This window comes from Pinus tabuliformis, chromosome 5_2 (assembly GCF_031772625.1).
Source record: "Pinus tabuliformis cultivar Carrire ecotype Pingquan chromosome 5_2, CPIR1, whole genome shotgun sequence".
Lineage (NCBI taxonomy): Eukaryota > Viridiplantae > Streptophyta > Pinopsida > Pinales > Pinaceae > Pinus > Pinus tabuliformis.
Window position 1 is genome coordinate 431,899,597 of NC_142306.1, and position 17,823 is coordinate 431,917,419.

A 17,823-nucleotide genomic window follows, 5' to 3' on the forward strand; every position below is an offset into this window, starting at 1 on the left:
GATCCCAACTGGGAGCGCAACAGAAAACGGCTGGCAGATTGCGGCATTGGATTTGGCAAGGATGCCATCGGAGGCAAGAACGGCAAGTTTTATGTCGTTACGGATGCCGGTGATGATGCCGTGAATCCATCCCATGGCACACTGCGTCATGCCGTGATTCAGACGGAGCCGCTGTGGATCATCTTCCAGAATGACATGCTCATCCAGCTCAGGGAAGAGCTGGTTATTAACAGCTTCAAAACAATCGATGGACGAGGCGCCAACGTTCACATTGGTAAGGGCCCGTGTATCACCATAAAAGATGTGACAAACATCATCATTCATGGCATCAACATTCATGAGTGTAAGCGTCTACGAAACGCTATGGTAAACACCTTTCCTCTGAATAGAAAAATAAATCATGGCGATGGGATTTCCATCTCGAGAGCGAGGCACATCTGGGTGGACCATTGCTCTATGTCTAACTGCGAAGATGGCCTCATTGACGCAATCAAGTCATCCACCTATATCATCATTTCCAACAATTACTTCACTCGCCACAACAAGGTAAGCGACCTCACATACTCATTCCTTCATTAATTGCAATTCACTCTATTTTGTTCCTTCTCTTCTACCTTGACAATGGCCTGCTTCTCTCCAATGGTAGGTGATGTTATTGGGTCACAGTGACGACCACCATCATGACAAAGTTATGCAGGCAACGGTTGCACTCAACCATTTTGGCAAAGGTCTCGTGCAACGAATGCCAAGGTGAGTAATTTTTTGCTATTTCATTCATTTCCCGTCTTGTTTTGCATTTTGTTGTGAAGGAAAAGTATGAAATAGTTATTATATTATTTAGAGATTAAATGATGAATTAAATGGATGTAGGTGCCGATTTGGATACTTCCATGTGTTTAACAACGATTACACTGAGTGGGGAATGTATGCCATCGGTGGAAGTTCAAACCCCACCATTTTGAGTCAGGGCAATAGATTCATGGCATCTGCAAATCCCTTGGCTAAACAAGTAACCAAGAGGCAAAACGCCACAGAAAGTGAATGGAAAAAGTGGAACTGGATATCAGAAGATGATATGCTACTAAATGGTGCATATTTCACGCCGTCAGGATCTCAGGTGCTTTCGACCTATGCAACCGCATACAGTGGCAGACCAAAGAGCTCAGCCGTTGTGGAAGAGATCACCAGGAACGCAGGCGTGCTCTCGTGCAAGAAAGGAACTCGCTGCTAACTGCAACTTCTTACCCACAATTATGACACCTGAACTTGAGCAGCCGCAAACATTGCTTTTACTTTTGTAAACTGTGTCTGCTTCAATGTCGCCCTTCTTATCCTTCACATTATCTTTTATGATAATAAGTTATCCGGCATATTGATATTGATCTGCAATTTATTACTTTGTCAATTTCGCAAGTATAAAAGATTCATGTTTATATGAAAATGTAAATTTTAAAAATAATCATTTTAAACTTTGTCCGCAATGAAGGACTTAATCAGAAGAATTATGTGCCAAAGTGTCTTGACTCTTTGGTTAATTTTTTTTCCTAAAAATTTTGCAGCAATAGTATTTGAATTATGGTTTTGAATTATGGTTTTGATGGTGGAAATAGATTTAGCCCCATCAAAAGCCTTTGGAACACCCAAAACTTTGAAATTTGACAGCTGTAAAAAAATCAAATTCTATTATTAATATATATTTGAAAATATTATCTATTCAAGATTTTTAATATAATAATACTCATCACTCTTATCTTTTTTATAATAATAATAATAATAATAATAATAATAATAATAATTTAATAATAATTTGATTTTTATCTATTCAAATTTATATCTTAAAAATATGTACGATTAAATAGGAATTATATATATATATATATATATATATATATATATATATAACAAATAGTTCATTTTCCAACCAGCTTTAAATCATATTAGCATGTTCACACCATTATATTCAAATTGATGGATAATGCTCTATCCACAATATAGGTGTGTAACTTACCTCATTTTCATTACATATCCATGTGGTTCTTCATATCTACTTGAGGTCATTAATAGATTTGTAGAAATAGGCTACCTTAATAGTACAATTCATATATATACAATGTCAAATCAACTCACTCCTTCAAACACCCATTAAAACTATCCAACAACCTTATATAACTGTTGATATGTTCAGGATTCATATATATTCATGGCATGATGAAATTTTAGATTACAGTAATCCCGAAGAGTACCAAACATCAATCTAGCCAAAGCACATCAATCAATAAAGTCATGTAATTAAAAACTCTAAAATGCAGTCAATTATTATTGTAAATTATTGTGAAAAGAAGACATTAAAATACTAAAATAATGATATCAACTTTATGAACATACAATATTGATACTCTCATAATATGATCATTTATAAAAAAAAATATCATGAAATTACTAAAACATATATATTAGCCATTATGTACATCCTCCCATCTCTCCTTCTCTCCCTCTTCCCGTTTTATCTCCCACAATTCTCTCTCTCTCTCTCTCTCTCTCTCTCTCTCACACACACACACACACACACACACACACACATGCTCACTCTCTTTCTTTCCTTGTTCTTCTATCTTCCATACACTCCCTCTAACACCCTTCCCCAATGCCCCCTATCCCCCACCTTTCCCTCTCTAAGTCTCCTTCTTCTTAATTCTCTTTCTCTACCTCGTGACTCTATCTCCCTTTTATTCATTTCCTCTCACTCATTAACTCCCTCTTTATGCATTTACACCACTCTTCTCATGTCTCCCCATCCTTATCATCTTTTGTCTCTCCGCCCTCACTCCACTCCCTTCATTTCCATATCTATCCTTCCATCCCTTCACCCCTTCCATATTCCGTCCTTAACAACCAAACCCCAACTCTACCCCTCTATCCCTCCCTCGCTCCATACATCTTAATGATTCTAGACATAAAAGAACATACATGTTTTGAAAATAAACACTCATTCCTGAAAGCGTGTTTTTTTATAGATTTCCCACGTCTTGTTGAAGCCTAACTCATGCTTTTTGAATGCATACACATTCTTGAAAGCATGCACAAGCAATTGAAATTGTGCACATGTTCTTCAAAATCCAAATTGACATGTATGTGAGGTGATCTGGGGAGTACTAAATCGATAACATTATGAACATGTGCATCTTTTCAAAGATTCTCATTTGTTACTAGATTAGTGAATTCATGATGGCACCCTCATAATAAATTAAAATCATGGTATAGGGGAACTAGAACAGAATAATTTAGTTAGTAATTCACACTCAATATATCACTAAGTATTTAGAATGATGCTAATAGGAATTAGATACTAATGGCATGATTAACATTGGAATCCAATATTTTGTGAGCCATGTTAAAAATGAAAAATTGAATCGATAGTAAATACAAAAATAGACTAATAAAAGGTTGAATTCGACAAGTTTCTACAGCCATGGGTTGGCGTATGTGTTACTCTAATCTACTAGTTCTATTAGTTGATTTACTCAACTACACAATCAACCCTTCTATACCATCAACCTATACACTTGGTTTACCCTCTTATTTAGTCCATTTTCAAGCCACATTCATGTATTATTGAGTTAAGTTGACTTCCTATAAAAAAGTAGTAATAAAGGAAAAGTTGATTCCTAATGTCCCTTATCTAGGTGATAGTGGGGTGTCAGAAGGTGTGATTCAAATGGAGCCACTCTAGGCCATCTTCTATAATGACATGGTTATATAACTAAAGTAAGAGTTGATAATTTATAGTTTCAAAACAACCTATGAATGAGAAACCATCATTTGTATTTCTAAGAGCTTGTGTATAATGATAACAAAAATGTTATAGACATAATCATTCTTGCCATGCGCATTCAAACCTATAAGCATGTAACAAACATTATAGTAAACATATCTCTTCAACCTTCACAGGGAGGAAAATATGGGTGGACCATTATTCCATGTATAACTGTGAAGATGGTCTTATTGTCATAATCAACCCATTCTTATTCCCATTTTTAACAATTATTTCACTCACTACAACAAGGCGAACTTCAATATTCAATCACGGACCATGTGTTAACTAATAAATTCACTACAATTCACACTACTTTATTCATTCTCTTATAGATTGACAATGATAAGATATTTAGGTTGGTATGTTTTTTTCCTATTGTAGGTGTTAATGTTGGGTCAGAATGACAATTGCCATGATGAAAGAATTATGTGGGCATAAGAAACCATTTTGGTGAAGGTACTGAGCATCAAAAGACAAGGTGAATATTAATTATTTTTTCGTTCTACCACTTCCTATTTCATTTTGCATTTTTTTTTGAAAGAACAACATTTTTAATATTATTATTTGTATATTAAATTGTGAATTACATGAATGTAGGTGTTGGTTCGGAAACATATATGTAATTAAAAATAACTAGAATTCATGACAAGTGTATGTATCCATGGAAGTTCAAAACCCACTATTTTCATTTAAGCCAATTTAAAACAATAATGAAATTAAACAGAACTTAAACTAGAAACCAAAAATTCATGTGGTGCTTAGCTATGCATATCACATGAGCTTTTGTGATATGGAATTGCATATAGTTTCATACTAAAGATGTTGGCCCTAATGAAATAAATCACTTGGAATAAAATCATTCTCTCATCAAATAAAAAAACTCAAAGTTAACTAAACTTCTTACCCACTATCATGATTGAATTCAAGCACCCCCAAACATTTTTATTATTTTCAAAATAGTATCCCTCTCCTTTTAGTTCTCATTTCCACTTTTTTCATTTTTGGTAAATTGAATTACTTATATTTCATCTGAAAAGAAAGTGACTATAGATCTTAACATTTAGATCCATCCAATAAAACATAACAACCCAAAAACCCGAGTACGACAAAGCCAGAGAGAAAAATTCTCACTCCATTACATCTAGCATAGTTATCATTTCCACAATGGAAACAAACAAGACAAGATGAGACCAAGTCTATAAGTACTTATCTACATTGTTTTAATAGTTGAAATACATTAAGTGGAGAGAAAATGAAGTTCAAAAAAAGAAACAAAGTTCCTCTTTGCACCAACAAACCAAAAAGAATTTCTAACATGCCAAAGCAAAGTGTGTCTCCGTGAAATCCATAATTCACCTAAAATTGATTTCCACGAAAGAAAATATAATTCCATGAGAACTCTTAGATCGCCATCATTTTATTGAGTTAAAAGGTTAAAAACCAAATCAAAAACCTTTGGGACACCCAAATCCTTGAAATTTGACAACTGTAAAAAAAATCAAATTCTATTATTAATATATATTTGAAAATATTATCTATTCAGGATTTTTAATATAATAATACTCATCACTCTATCTTTTTTATTATAATAATAATAACTTAATAATAATTTGATTTTTATTTATTCCAATTTAGATCTTAAAAATATCTACGGTTAAATAGGAATTATATATATATATATATATATATATATATATATATATATATATATATATATATATATATATATATATATATATATATATATAACAAATAGCTCATTTTCCAACCAGCTTTAATTCATATTAGCATGTTCACAACATCATATTCAAATTGATGGATAATGCCCTATCCACAATATAGGTGTGTAACTTATCTCATTTTCATTACATATCCATGTGGTTCTTCATATCTACTTGAGGTCATTAATATATTTGTAGAAGTAGGTTACCTTAATAGTACAAATCATATATATACAATGTCAAATCAACTCAATCATTCAAACACCCATTAAAACTATCCAACAACCTTATATAATTGTTGATACGTTCAGGTTTCATATATATTCATGGCATGATAAAATTTTAGATTACAGTAATCCTGAAGAGTACCAAACATCAATCTAGCCAAAGCACATCAATCAATAAAGTCATGTAATTAAAATATCTAAATTGCAATCATTTATTATTGTATTAAAATACTAAAATAATGATATTAACTTTATCAACATACAATTTTGTTACTCTCATAATGTGATCATTTATAAAAAAAAATATCATGAAATTATTAAAACATATATATTAGCCATTGTGTACATACTCCCATCTCTCCCTCTCTCTCTCCCCGCTTTATCTCCCACAATTCTCTCTCTCTCTCTCTCTCTCTCTCTCTCACACACACACACACACACACACACACACACACACACACATGCTCACTCTCTTTCTTTCCTTGTTCTTCTCTCCTCCATACTCTCTCTCTAACTCCCTTCCCTAATGCCCCCTATCACCCACCTTTCCCTCTCTAAGTCTCCCTCTTCTTACTTCTCTTTCTCTACCTCGTGACTCTATCTCCCTTTTATTCATTTCCTCTCACTCATTAACTCCCTCTTTATCCCTTTATAGCATTGTTCTCATGTCTCCCCATCCTTATCATCTTTTGTCTCTCCACCCTCACTCCACTCCCTTCATTTCCATATCTATCCCTCCATCCCTCCACCCCTTCCTTATTCCTTTTTTAACAACCAAACCCCAACTCTACCCCTCTATCCCTCCCTCGCTCCATACATCTTAATGATTCTAGACATAAAAATAACATACATGTTTTGAAAATACACACTTATTCTTGAAAGCGTGTTTTTTTTATAGATTTCCCATGCATTGTTGAAGCCTAACTCATGCTTTTTGAATGCATAAACATTCTTGAAAGCATTCACAAGCAATTGAAATTGTGCACATGTTCTTTAAAATCCAAATTGACATGTATGTGAGGTGATCTGGGGAGTACTAAATCGATAACATTATGAACATGCACATCTTTTTAAAGATTCTCACTTGTTCCTAGATTACTGAATTCATGATGGCACACTCATAATAAATGAAAATCATGATATAGGGGAACTAGAACAGAATAATTTAGTTAGTAATTCACCCTCAATATGTCACTAAGTATTTAAAATGATGCTAATAGGAATTAGATACTAATGGCATGATTAGCATTGGAATCCAAAGTTTTGCGAGCCATGTTAAAAATTAAAAATTGAATCGATAGTAAATACAAAATTAGACTGATAAAAGGTTGAATTCGACAAGAGTCTACACCCGCGGGTTGGCGTATGTGTTACTCTAATATACTATATCCATTAGTTGATTTACTCAACTACACAATCAACCATTCTATACCATCAACCTATATACTTGGTTTACCCTCTTATTTAGTCCATTTTCAAGTCACATTCATGTATTATTGAGTTAAGTTTACTTCCTATAAAAATGTGGTAATAAAGGAAAAGTTGATTCCTAATGTCCCTTAGCTAGGTGATAGTGGGGTGTCAGAAGGTGTGATTCAAGTGGAGCCACTCTAGGCCATCTTCTATAATGACATGGTTATCTAACTAAAGTAAGAGTTGATAATTTATAGTTTCAAAACAATCTATGAATGAGAAACCATCATTTGTATTTCTAAGAGCTTTTGTATAATGATAACAAAAATTTTATAGACATAATCATTCTTGCCATGCACATTCAAACCTATAAGCATGTAAGAAACATTATAGTAAACATATCTCTTCAATCTTCACATGGAGGAAAATATGGGTTGACCATTGCTCCATGTCTAACTATGAAGATGGTCTCATTGACATAATAAATTAACCCATGTTTATTCCAATTTTTAACAATTATTTCACTCACTACAACAAGGCGAACTTCAATATTCAATCACGGACCATGTGTTAACTAATAAATTCACTACAATTCACACTACTTTATTCAGTCTCTTATAGATTGACAATGATAAGATATTTAGGTTGGAATGTTTTTTTCCTATTGTAGGTGTTAATGTTGGGTCAAACTAACAATTGCCATGATGATAGAATTATGTGGGTATAAGAAACCATTTTGGTGAAGGTACTGAGCATCAAAAAACAAGGTGAATATTAATTTTTTTATTTTATTTTTTTCGTTCTACCACTTCCTATATCATTTTGCATTTTTTTGAAAGAACAACATTGTTAATATTATTATTTGTAGATTAAATTGTGAATTACATGAATGTAGGTGTTGGTTTGGACACATATATGTAATTAAAAATAACTAGAATTCATGGAAAGTGTATGCCATCCATGGAAGTTCAAACCCCACTATTTTAATTTAAGCCAATTTAAAACAATAATGAAATTAAATAGAATTTAAACTAGAAACCAAAAATTGATGTGGTGCTTAGCTATGCATATCACATGAGATTTTGGGATATGAAATTGCATATAGTTTCACACCAAATATGTTGGCCCTTATGGAATAAATCACTAGGAATACAAGAATTCTCTCATCAAATAAAAAGACTCAAAGTTAACTACAACTTCTTACCCAATATCATGATTGAATTCAAGCACCCTCAAACATTTTGATTATTTTCAAAATAGTATCCCTCTCCTTTTAGTTCTCATTTCCATTTTTTTTTTTTTTGGTAAATTGAATTACTTATATTTCATTTGAAAAAAGTGACTATAGAGCTTGACATTTAGATCCATCCAGTAAAACATAACAACCCAACAACCCGAGTACAACAAAGCCATAGACAAAAATTATCACTCCATTACATCTAGCATAGTTATCATTTCCAAAATGGAAACAAACAAGACAAAATGAGATCAAGTCTCTAAGTACTTATCTAAATTGTTTTCATAGCTGAAATACATTAAGTGGAGAGAAAATGAAGTTCAAAAAAAAGAAACAAAGTTCCTCTTTGCACCAACAAACCAAAAAGAATTTCTAGCATGCCAAAGCAAAGTGTGTCTCCGTGAAATCCATAATTCACCTAAAATTGATTTCCACAAAAGAAAATATAATTCCATGAGAACTCTTAGATCACCATCATTTTACTGAGTTAAAAGGTTAAAAAGGTTTATATAATTACAAATATTTTCAATATTAGATATAATATGAGTATAAGATGCAAAATCTAATAGAAAGTGATTTCCCTCTTCAACCCTCTGAGGATAGCAGAGGTGATAAACTCTTTCATCTTATGGAATTTTGGAAAATAATCAATACCTAGTTTCACTCTTAACCTCATGATAATTATTTCTAATATTGACAATGTTCATTTTCTTCTTAGCACTAGTCAAGGCAGGGAGATAATTTTGGTTTTTGAGATTGGGGTTAATCACCTCCTTATAACATCGTATTTTTTTCCCCTCCACCTCTTTATTTTCCGAAAATTTCTCCTTGAATTTGGAAGTAATAATATTTTGATTATTATCCAAATTGTCAAATATGATATCTTTCTTTAATTTCTCCTTAAATTTGGAAGTAATATTATTTTTAGTATTATCCAAATTGTGAAACATGATCTCCTCCTTTATTCCTCAATGATATAGCCAATACTCGTGATCCTTATGCCACCCTTTTTGACTTGAAGGAGGGAATTTTGAGTAGAGTTGGAAGGAATATTGGGAAACCTCTTGCCCTCCATGTTATATGACTTCTTATACATATGAAAACTAGTCAAAAACCAAGTTTTTATGTGGGAATGTCTTTCTTGAATTAGGAGGACGGGGTAGAGAGTCTTGTATTCTTGAGGTTTTAGGCAATAAAATACTTTTCTATTGCTTCAATCTTCTTCCATGAATCTCTAGATATATTTCAACCCCAAACCCCACACCCTTGTAAAACAACAGGAGTGACAAGAGTCTCAAAGAGGATATTTTTTATACGAAATCTAAAAATCTACCAACTTACAATCATTTTCAACCCATAATAAAATTTCTAGCCTCCATTTATCCTTTTCTCAATGTTATAATTCCAATTGTGCTTCTTATGGATGTCATTTCCCAGATATTTGTATGAACGAACTTCTTGCAAGGAGTTGTTTTCCATGAATGAAAATATCATAGATGATATTTTTGGATATTATGACTTTGGTTTTGTTCGTATTTGTAGTCATATCCATTTGAAGTAAAAATCTTGGAGGCTTTTGAGTTTCTTCCCATGATCATAATAGTTCCTTGGAGAAATAACAATATAATCAATGTAAAGGAGAAGTTTAATGATCATACAAGTGACTTTGGGGCCAACCCAACCTACATATTCCAAAATCTCTTAGAACTTATACATCTATATGCCAAAAATGGTAAGGGATATGGGAAAAACATACCTAAATCCAATATTTCATATAATTTCCTCCGAACAACCCTGAGTGGCCATAAACTTTGCAATATAATTCTCATATAGCCTTGCCATAAAATATTTGAACTCGATAGGAACCATTACCTCTTCTAGCCTCTTCCATGACTCTTTTCTAGGAATAGTGCCAAAAGCTTTTATAAAGTAAACAAAACCACAAAAGAGATAAATTTCGTTATTGAAGCATTCCTCTCCAATTATCCTAAGAGTAACAAGATGGTCCATGGTTGAATTATATCTCTTACACCCAACTTGGCCGTTAGCTCTTTTACCATTGTTTTCAAGCCAAATACTAATCTTCTTTTTCAAAAATAAGCACATATAGTTTGGCTAAAATATGGCTAAACATCAAGGTCTTGTAATTAGACAGAATTATTTTATCCTCGCTTTTAAATATAGAAGCAATAAGGCTCTATATCCAAGTGATAGGGAAGAACTGGTTCACTACGAAATTAAAATGGTTGCGTATGTGCAAGATGAGGAAATATTCTCCCATTTCAAAAATTTCAACTTTGTATCCTTCAACGTTCTTAGCTTTCTCACTAGCAAGTTTCTTAACCCCAAACTCGATATCCTCCAAAGAAAATATATGATTCTCTATAAGGAATTCAAAATCGTGACCATGGTGTTAGGGGATCCATTGACTTTTTAAAGGTAAATATTCTAGTTCTTCAAAGGAATCAAAAATTTTTCTTTAGACTTAGGAATGACAATTTTCCTCTAAAACTTTTTAGGATCAAACTCAAAGAGGTGTAGTAGTTTCTCTTTCTTTTTATTTGTAAGATATATTTTCTTTCTTTTAATACACAATTTCTAGGTATTTATATTATCAAGCTTTAAGGTTTCGTTAGGAGAATCTCTAATAGTTTTTCTAACAATTTTGAAATCATTATCATACCAAAGATGATAGTTCTATTATTCTTTTTATATGACATATTTCTAGAGAACTTGTTAATGGTCATTGTGAAATTATCATAGAGGTTTTCTAGGTATTTATATTATCAAGCTTTAAGGTTTTGTTAGGAGCATCTCTAATAGTTTTTCTAGAAATTTTGCAATCATTATCATACCAAAGATTGGCAGTTCTATTATTCTTTCTATATGACACCTTCCTAGAGAACTTGTTAATGGTCGTTGTGAAATTATCATAGAGGTTTTTCAATGTTATCGTTATAAGTTAAGAGGTGTAAATCCCTATTTAAATACTTTAAGAAGCTAACAATTTTTGCTCTTGTCCAAAAGTAGGTTCCTTTGACTCTCTCAATTGTCATGCATGTGCTTGTTTTGCATGGAAAAGTTTGGAGTTAAGGTTAAAGGTCTATTATGAGAGTCAATATCATGGTAGTCAAGATCATGGTCATTTAATAGGTCAAGATTTACATTTTGGCATAATGTACAACACTAAGTTCAAGTCCATAAATACAAATCAACACTAAGCTCAAGTCCATGAATACAAATCATTTAGTTGTAGTTTGGCCACTTAATTACACCATTACAAATTATAAAACCTTGAAAAATATAAATTTTAACTAACTCTATTTCAAATAAAATTTCAGATAAATCTATTAACTATATAAACTTATATATAATTTAAAATATCAAAACACAAATATTACAATCGTAACGATATCATTTATATATATAAACTTAAACCTTCATTCCTAAAAATATATCTTTATATTCACATGTGCATCTTTATATTCCAATAAAAATTGATTAAGTGTTTTGAAGAAAAGTTTTTCTCGTTCACTTGCATACACGAGCTCTTGTTTTTGCCTATTTTTATGTGTGATTGCGCTGGGCTGAAGTAGTGTTTGTGTGAGGGTGAAGTGAGGATATAGTTTTTTTTATGTTGTTGACATAGTGTTTGTGTCTGAGTGAGGTGATGATATGTTCTTCTTATGTTTAAAAGAGAGATCAAAATAAAATTGAATATATTAAATTAGTAAAAAATAAATTAAATATTAATAAATATATTTATATAAAATTAATTAATTATATTTATTTAATTATTTTTAAAAATATATTATTAAAAATTATTATAATGTTTAAAAAATAAAAAATAAAAATAGAAATTTTATAAAATTAAAAACAAATTTAAAAATATAACATAATAATCTTACCATCATAATAATCTTACTTTTATTTTAATTAATTTCAAATTTATTTTCGCTAAATTAATAAATATTTTATTTTTATTATTTTAGCTCAATTTAAATTTATAGATTAAGCTTAATCTTTATTGACATTTTTGTACCGTTTACATGTTAAACATGATCCTTTTAATGATTAGATATTTACCTAGATTTAGGTGTGCTTAAATTCATATTAAACGTGCAATGCAACTTATGTCATGTGAAAATACTGTTATAGAGATCTGACGGCAAGCAATGAGGATTCGAAAAACCAATGGCTTTCCACATGTCAGTTAAATTTGCATCTGAATACAACAAACTTCGATCTTTTGACTTTTAAGCCTCCAAAAATTCACATTTTTTTCCAAAGATAATTGAATATTGCAAACTTTTAGGGATCGTTAGCTTTCATCGCTTTCTCATGTAATGCTTAAAGTTAGCATCAAGATACAATCACAGGGTGTGAGGATTGGCCATCCTAAAGTTAAAAAGATTATGGGAATGTGTACAAGTTAGCAATAAGTTAGCATAAAGCTTTGAAAGATATTAAAATGAATTTATGTATATTAAATTTATATGTATTATTTTTAATTCAGCTATCTTATGAATATACAATAAGCTAACATAAAATTTCAAAAATATTAAAATGAGTTTATGTTTACTAAATTTGTATGTATTATATTTTTAATTTATCCATTTTATGAATATAAGTTGTAACATTTTGTTGGAGAATTTTATTTCTTTCGTAAATTGAAGATATGGTTTCCATACTACTTGATAAGGGTTCTCTTATTGTTCAGCCTTGTGAACGGAAGAGGGAGTGGAGTTACTTTTGAAGTTACAAGGGTGATATAAAAGTGTATAAATTAATAATAATTAAATAATTTCGCTTTTTAAGTAACAAATTATATAGCTATAAAAGAGATATGGAATTTTTATTTTTATTTTTCTAAATAAGACTATACTATTATTCATAGTAAAAGAGTAAAATTACAACATGTTGAGCATAGTGAGCCAACTAGCCTGAGAGGAAGGCCGTTTGAGACATACATTGTCCAAAACTGAGAAATTGGAAGAGATATTGTTTTGCAGTCCCACGCAGGGGATCCAGAAGAACACAAATAGCAAGAAAACACAACAAAAACTAGAGATTGACCTCGACACGATTGCAGAAACAGAGTTTGACACATTTAACAAGAAAGGCCTTTCAATTGGGCCGCAAAACCTGTTAAGAAGCTGCAAAGCTTGATTAAACATCTGGTATCTCCTCCACGACCTTGCACCAACCCCCTTCAGCCAGGTCTTGAGCTTGGGTCGCCTCATTTTCGCGCGTGACTGGAGGAACAGGCGCCATTGGATTGACACTGACAATGTTGGCCAACGGTTCCATCTCTTGCTGCAAGCCTGCAATTGGCATCAGAGCACTGGGTTCGCCCTCTTCATGGGCATCCTCTGTAATTGGCATTGGAGCACTAGGATCGCCCTCTTCTTGGGCTTCCTCTAGAAAGAGGACAGAAACATGTGCAGTGATCTGAGGGCGATTAAGGGAGCAATTGAAGGTGAAGATAGCAGAGCCGAAGGAGGGCGAAGTCGAAGAGCCTGGAGAGCTGGGTTTGAGGAATTGATTAGGCCTCAGAATGCCCCCTCTTCCACTGCGTGATCGAGGTTCCTGATTCGAGGCGGTGTCACCGGAGGAAGGGCATGAAGGAGCACCCCGCGCTGAGCCTCTACGACTGAGCATCCTTTGGTGGGGCCTAGTCATGACAGCAGCTTGAATGTAAACAACACAAACAACAGGAGAGGTACAACGCGGATCGAGTACACAAGCTTGCGGTCGGGAGCCCACAACCATAACTGAGGACTGTGAATAAGAGCCAGAGCCCAACCACCACGAAGCCTTTGCACCAGCAGCACCCACAACCATCCAAAACAGCATAAGAAACAGCAGCGTATAGCCATGGTGGAAACTGGCTAATAAACAATTTCCTCTACCTCGAGACCCTCCCGCCATAACTATGGCATTCATGGGAGCCAAGGGTCGATAACAGTCATCGCATGTGAGGAGGGATGGCGTATTAATGCTGGCCCAGACATTCCCTTACACTCTATTACTCCCACCTGTGCATGATCCTACCCCCACATGGCATTCAGTCCTCTGTACATGGCTGGCAGGTGGCGTCTCAGCTTCGCCCACTCCAGTCCCATCGCAGTGAATGTGCCTCTAATCACCTGCATCCGGGATATGGAATATTTATTTTAAAATAAAACTTAATCAAAAATTTAATATCATTATGAGAAAAATATTTAACATTTTATTTTGAAATTTTCTAAAAAAAGAAAGTTAGATGTCTTATATAGCAGCTCGTTATGTTATTCTTACATTACTTTACAAAATAAGATATGTTGACTCATCCAAAATTTTTAATTATGTATTCACTAATATATTTATTATTCATCCATCCACATTTCTCTTCCATAAATAGTTTTAGTTTCTAAAAATGTATATTATTATTTCATCCCTCAACAATTGTTCCAATTTTCAATGTTCCTTATTATCTTTTCTAACTTGATTATTTCATCTAATATTTCATTTAAAAAAATTCTAATTTCTGAAAATGTATATTATTATTTCCCCTCTCAACAATTGTTCCAATTTTCAATGTTTTTTATTATCTTTTATAACTTTCTTTATTTTTTAATGTGTTATTTCATTTAAAAAAAGATATATTAATTTTATACTAATACATATTGTTAATGTCCAACTTCCATTTCAAATTCCACATAGAAATAAAATCTATTTTTACCTTGAATGCGTACTCTTATGAAATGCATGTAATTATCCTCGTATAAATATTATTTTCACAAATTACTTGTTCATAATGTAATTTTCAATTGGATTCACATAAAGGATACTTTTCTTAAAATATTTAATTTATATCAACATTACGATTGATTCCAATATAATCAGTATATTAACATTACTATTGATTCCAATATAATCAGTATCAATGGCTAGGTTATGATCATCCATTCAATTAGACATTTTTATGGTAGGAAGGAAATTAATATAACAGCCAAAATTTCTATGTTATCTATGTTTAATTTACTCATATAGTTTAATTAGGCATTTTTATTTTAGGAAGGAAATTAATTTAACATCTAAAATTTCTATGTTATCTACATTCCGTTTAGTCATAGTGAGAGGCTCGTGGTCATTGAGGTGTGATTTCTCTATCATGTATTAACATCTCTTTACAACATTTACACATGTCTATTAATAATTAGCAATGTTTATTTATATATTCATAGGAGTTTACATATACACATCAAATAGTTCATTTTCCAGCAAGTTTAAATCATATTAGCATGTTCACAACTTCATATTCAAATTGATAGATAATGTCTAATGCACAACTTAGGTGTGTAACTTAACTCAGATTTTATTACATATCCATCTGGTTCTTCATATCCACTTGAAAGGTTATGAATATATTTGTATAAGTAGATTACTGCAATAGTACAATATCATATATATCCAATCATTAAGTAACTCTTAATATGTTCATGATTCATATACATTCATGACATGAAGAATTGTTAAATGATTGTATAATCCAAAAGAGTGCCAAACATCAATCTAGTCAAAGCACATCAATCAAGAAAGTTAGGTAATTAACAAATCTGGAATGCACTCAATTATTAGTGTAAATTACAATGAAACTAAAGGAATTACAATACTAAAAATATATATTTACTTTATCAACATACACTATTGACACTCTCATAATCTGATTATTTTCTAAAAAATAACATCACGTTGTTAAAATAATATATTAACTATATTTAATGAATCTTAAATTATTTCAAATTTCATAAAAAATAATAGATTTGGGGATAAAACATGAATATAAATATGAATAATGAACATGGGATCAATTATAATATGTGCATGATATCCAAAGGTTACATCAAATAATGTTAACCTAAAACATTTATCTAAATGATGAATATATAAAACATAAATTAAATACAATGTCATTAAATCAAAATATTTAACACTTATTACAAAATCACATATTTTAGACAAAAGAAAAGTGTTATAACTTTTTACAGCTACAATTAAATACAAATTAAAAATAAGTCATAGACAATCAAAGTTCAAATTTACATTATTGTTAAAGCATATATTGTTAAAATAATAATACAATTGGTTTCAACAATTCTTAAATATTGTTCAAATGAAGTCTTTTAACAATAACTACAATTATTTATTGCTAGTTATATTTATCCTTGTGGAAGAGAAACTATCTCCATAAAATATTTTAACTTGTAGTGCATGCTCGAATTCTAGAAAATTGTGAAGTAATATTGGTATTTAATAAAATGTGTATATATTGAATGTTGAAAATATTGTATGCTATATAAATGATGACATATTTATAAATATGTGAGTTTAGGATGCTTTGTCATTTGTTATTTCTCTCTGTAAAGGGGAAGCGTTTTGCATAAAGAATTAGATTACCTTCCTACAACCTAAAGAATGTAATACATGTTTGTCTATAAACATTTACCTAGTGATAAATTAATAAGTATGAATAGACAATGGCTATAGTGTATTTTTTCATATTTAGAGTCAATGTAGAATATAAAATGCAACATTTACCAGAAATATGTATGTTTATTATTATAATGATTGAAGTATAAAAATTAATAATGTGAATATATATATATATATATATATATATATATATATATATATATATATATATATATATATATATATATATATATATATATATATCACAACTTATGTTTGACATATTCCTCCAGTGGATGCATGTCCCTACATTCATAGTGTAATTTACCAAGTGTGATGAAATCATGATAGTAACGAAAAAATGGTAGATACTATAAGAAGGCCCCGACATTTGCAAGAGTGGCTTAGAGCAGAAGCAACCCCTACTAGTGTTGTTAGTGTTGTTGTTCTCTTGAGAAGACAAAGCTGAGTCCTGGTTGTCAAAATGAGCAATCCAATTAGTATTTTGAGCTGCGTGCTGTTGATAGGAATACTCCGCTACGTTCATGGTGGGGCGCCAAAGCCATTTGGATCAAAATATGGAGATAAGTTTATGGGACGCAAGATAGTAGAGCCACCAGGAAATATAAGTAGGTCCACATTTCATGTGGAGAAAGATGAGAGAAACATAATGAAAATAATTCAAGAGTAAATAAATCGCTCAATGCAACATTACATTCCATTTTTTCAATATTTCTATTTTTCTTTTTTAATTATTCATTGTTGGAGGTTGAATTGACACTAAATGCTTCAATGTATGCATATTCAAATAGAAGCAGAAGCATTATTAACAAGAACACAAGAGGAGGAGATGAGTCGTGCACGTTGTCATGTGCAACGAGTAATCCTATTGATGACTGTTGGCATTGCGACTGCAATTGGGAGTGCAACAGAAAACAACTGGAAGATTGCAGC

At 31.6% G+C, this 17,823-nt stretch overlaps 1 protein-coding gene across 1 annotated transcript; it reads left to right on the forward strand.

The window, feature by feature from the left end:
• The first annotated feature begins 103 nt into the window (after positions 1-103).
• Positions 104-1,340, forward strand: LOC149159483 (putative pectate lyase 18). Its single transcript, XM_089433493.1, has 3 exons — positions 104-546; positions 647-750; positions 871-1,340. The coding sequence occupies exons 1-3, from the start codon at positions 196-198 to the stop codon at positions 1,229-1,231; spliced, it is 816 nt and encodes a 271-aa protein (XP_089289619.1). The 5' UTR covers positions 104-195; the 3' UTR covers positions 1,232-1,340.
• Positions 1,341-17,823: the final 16,483 nt, after the last annotated feature.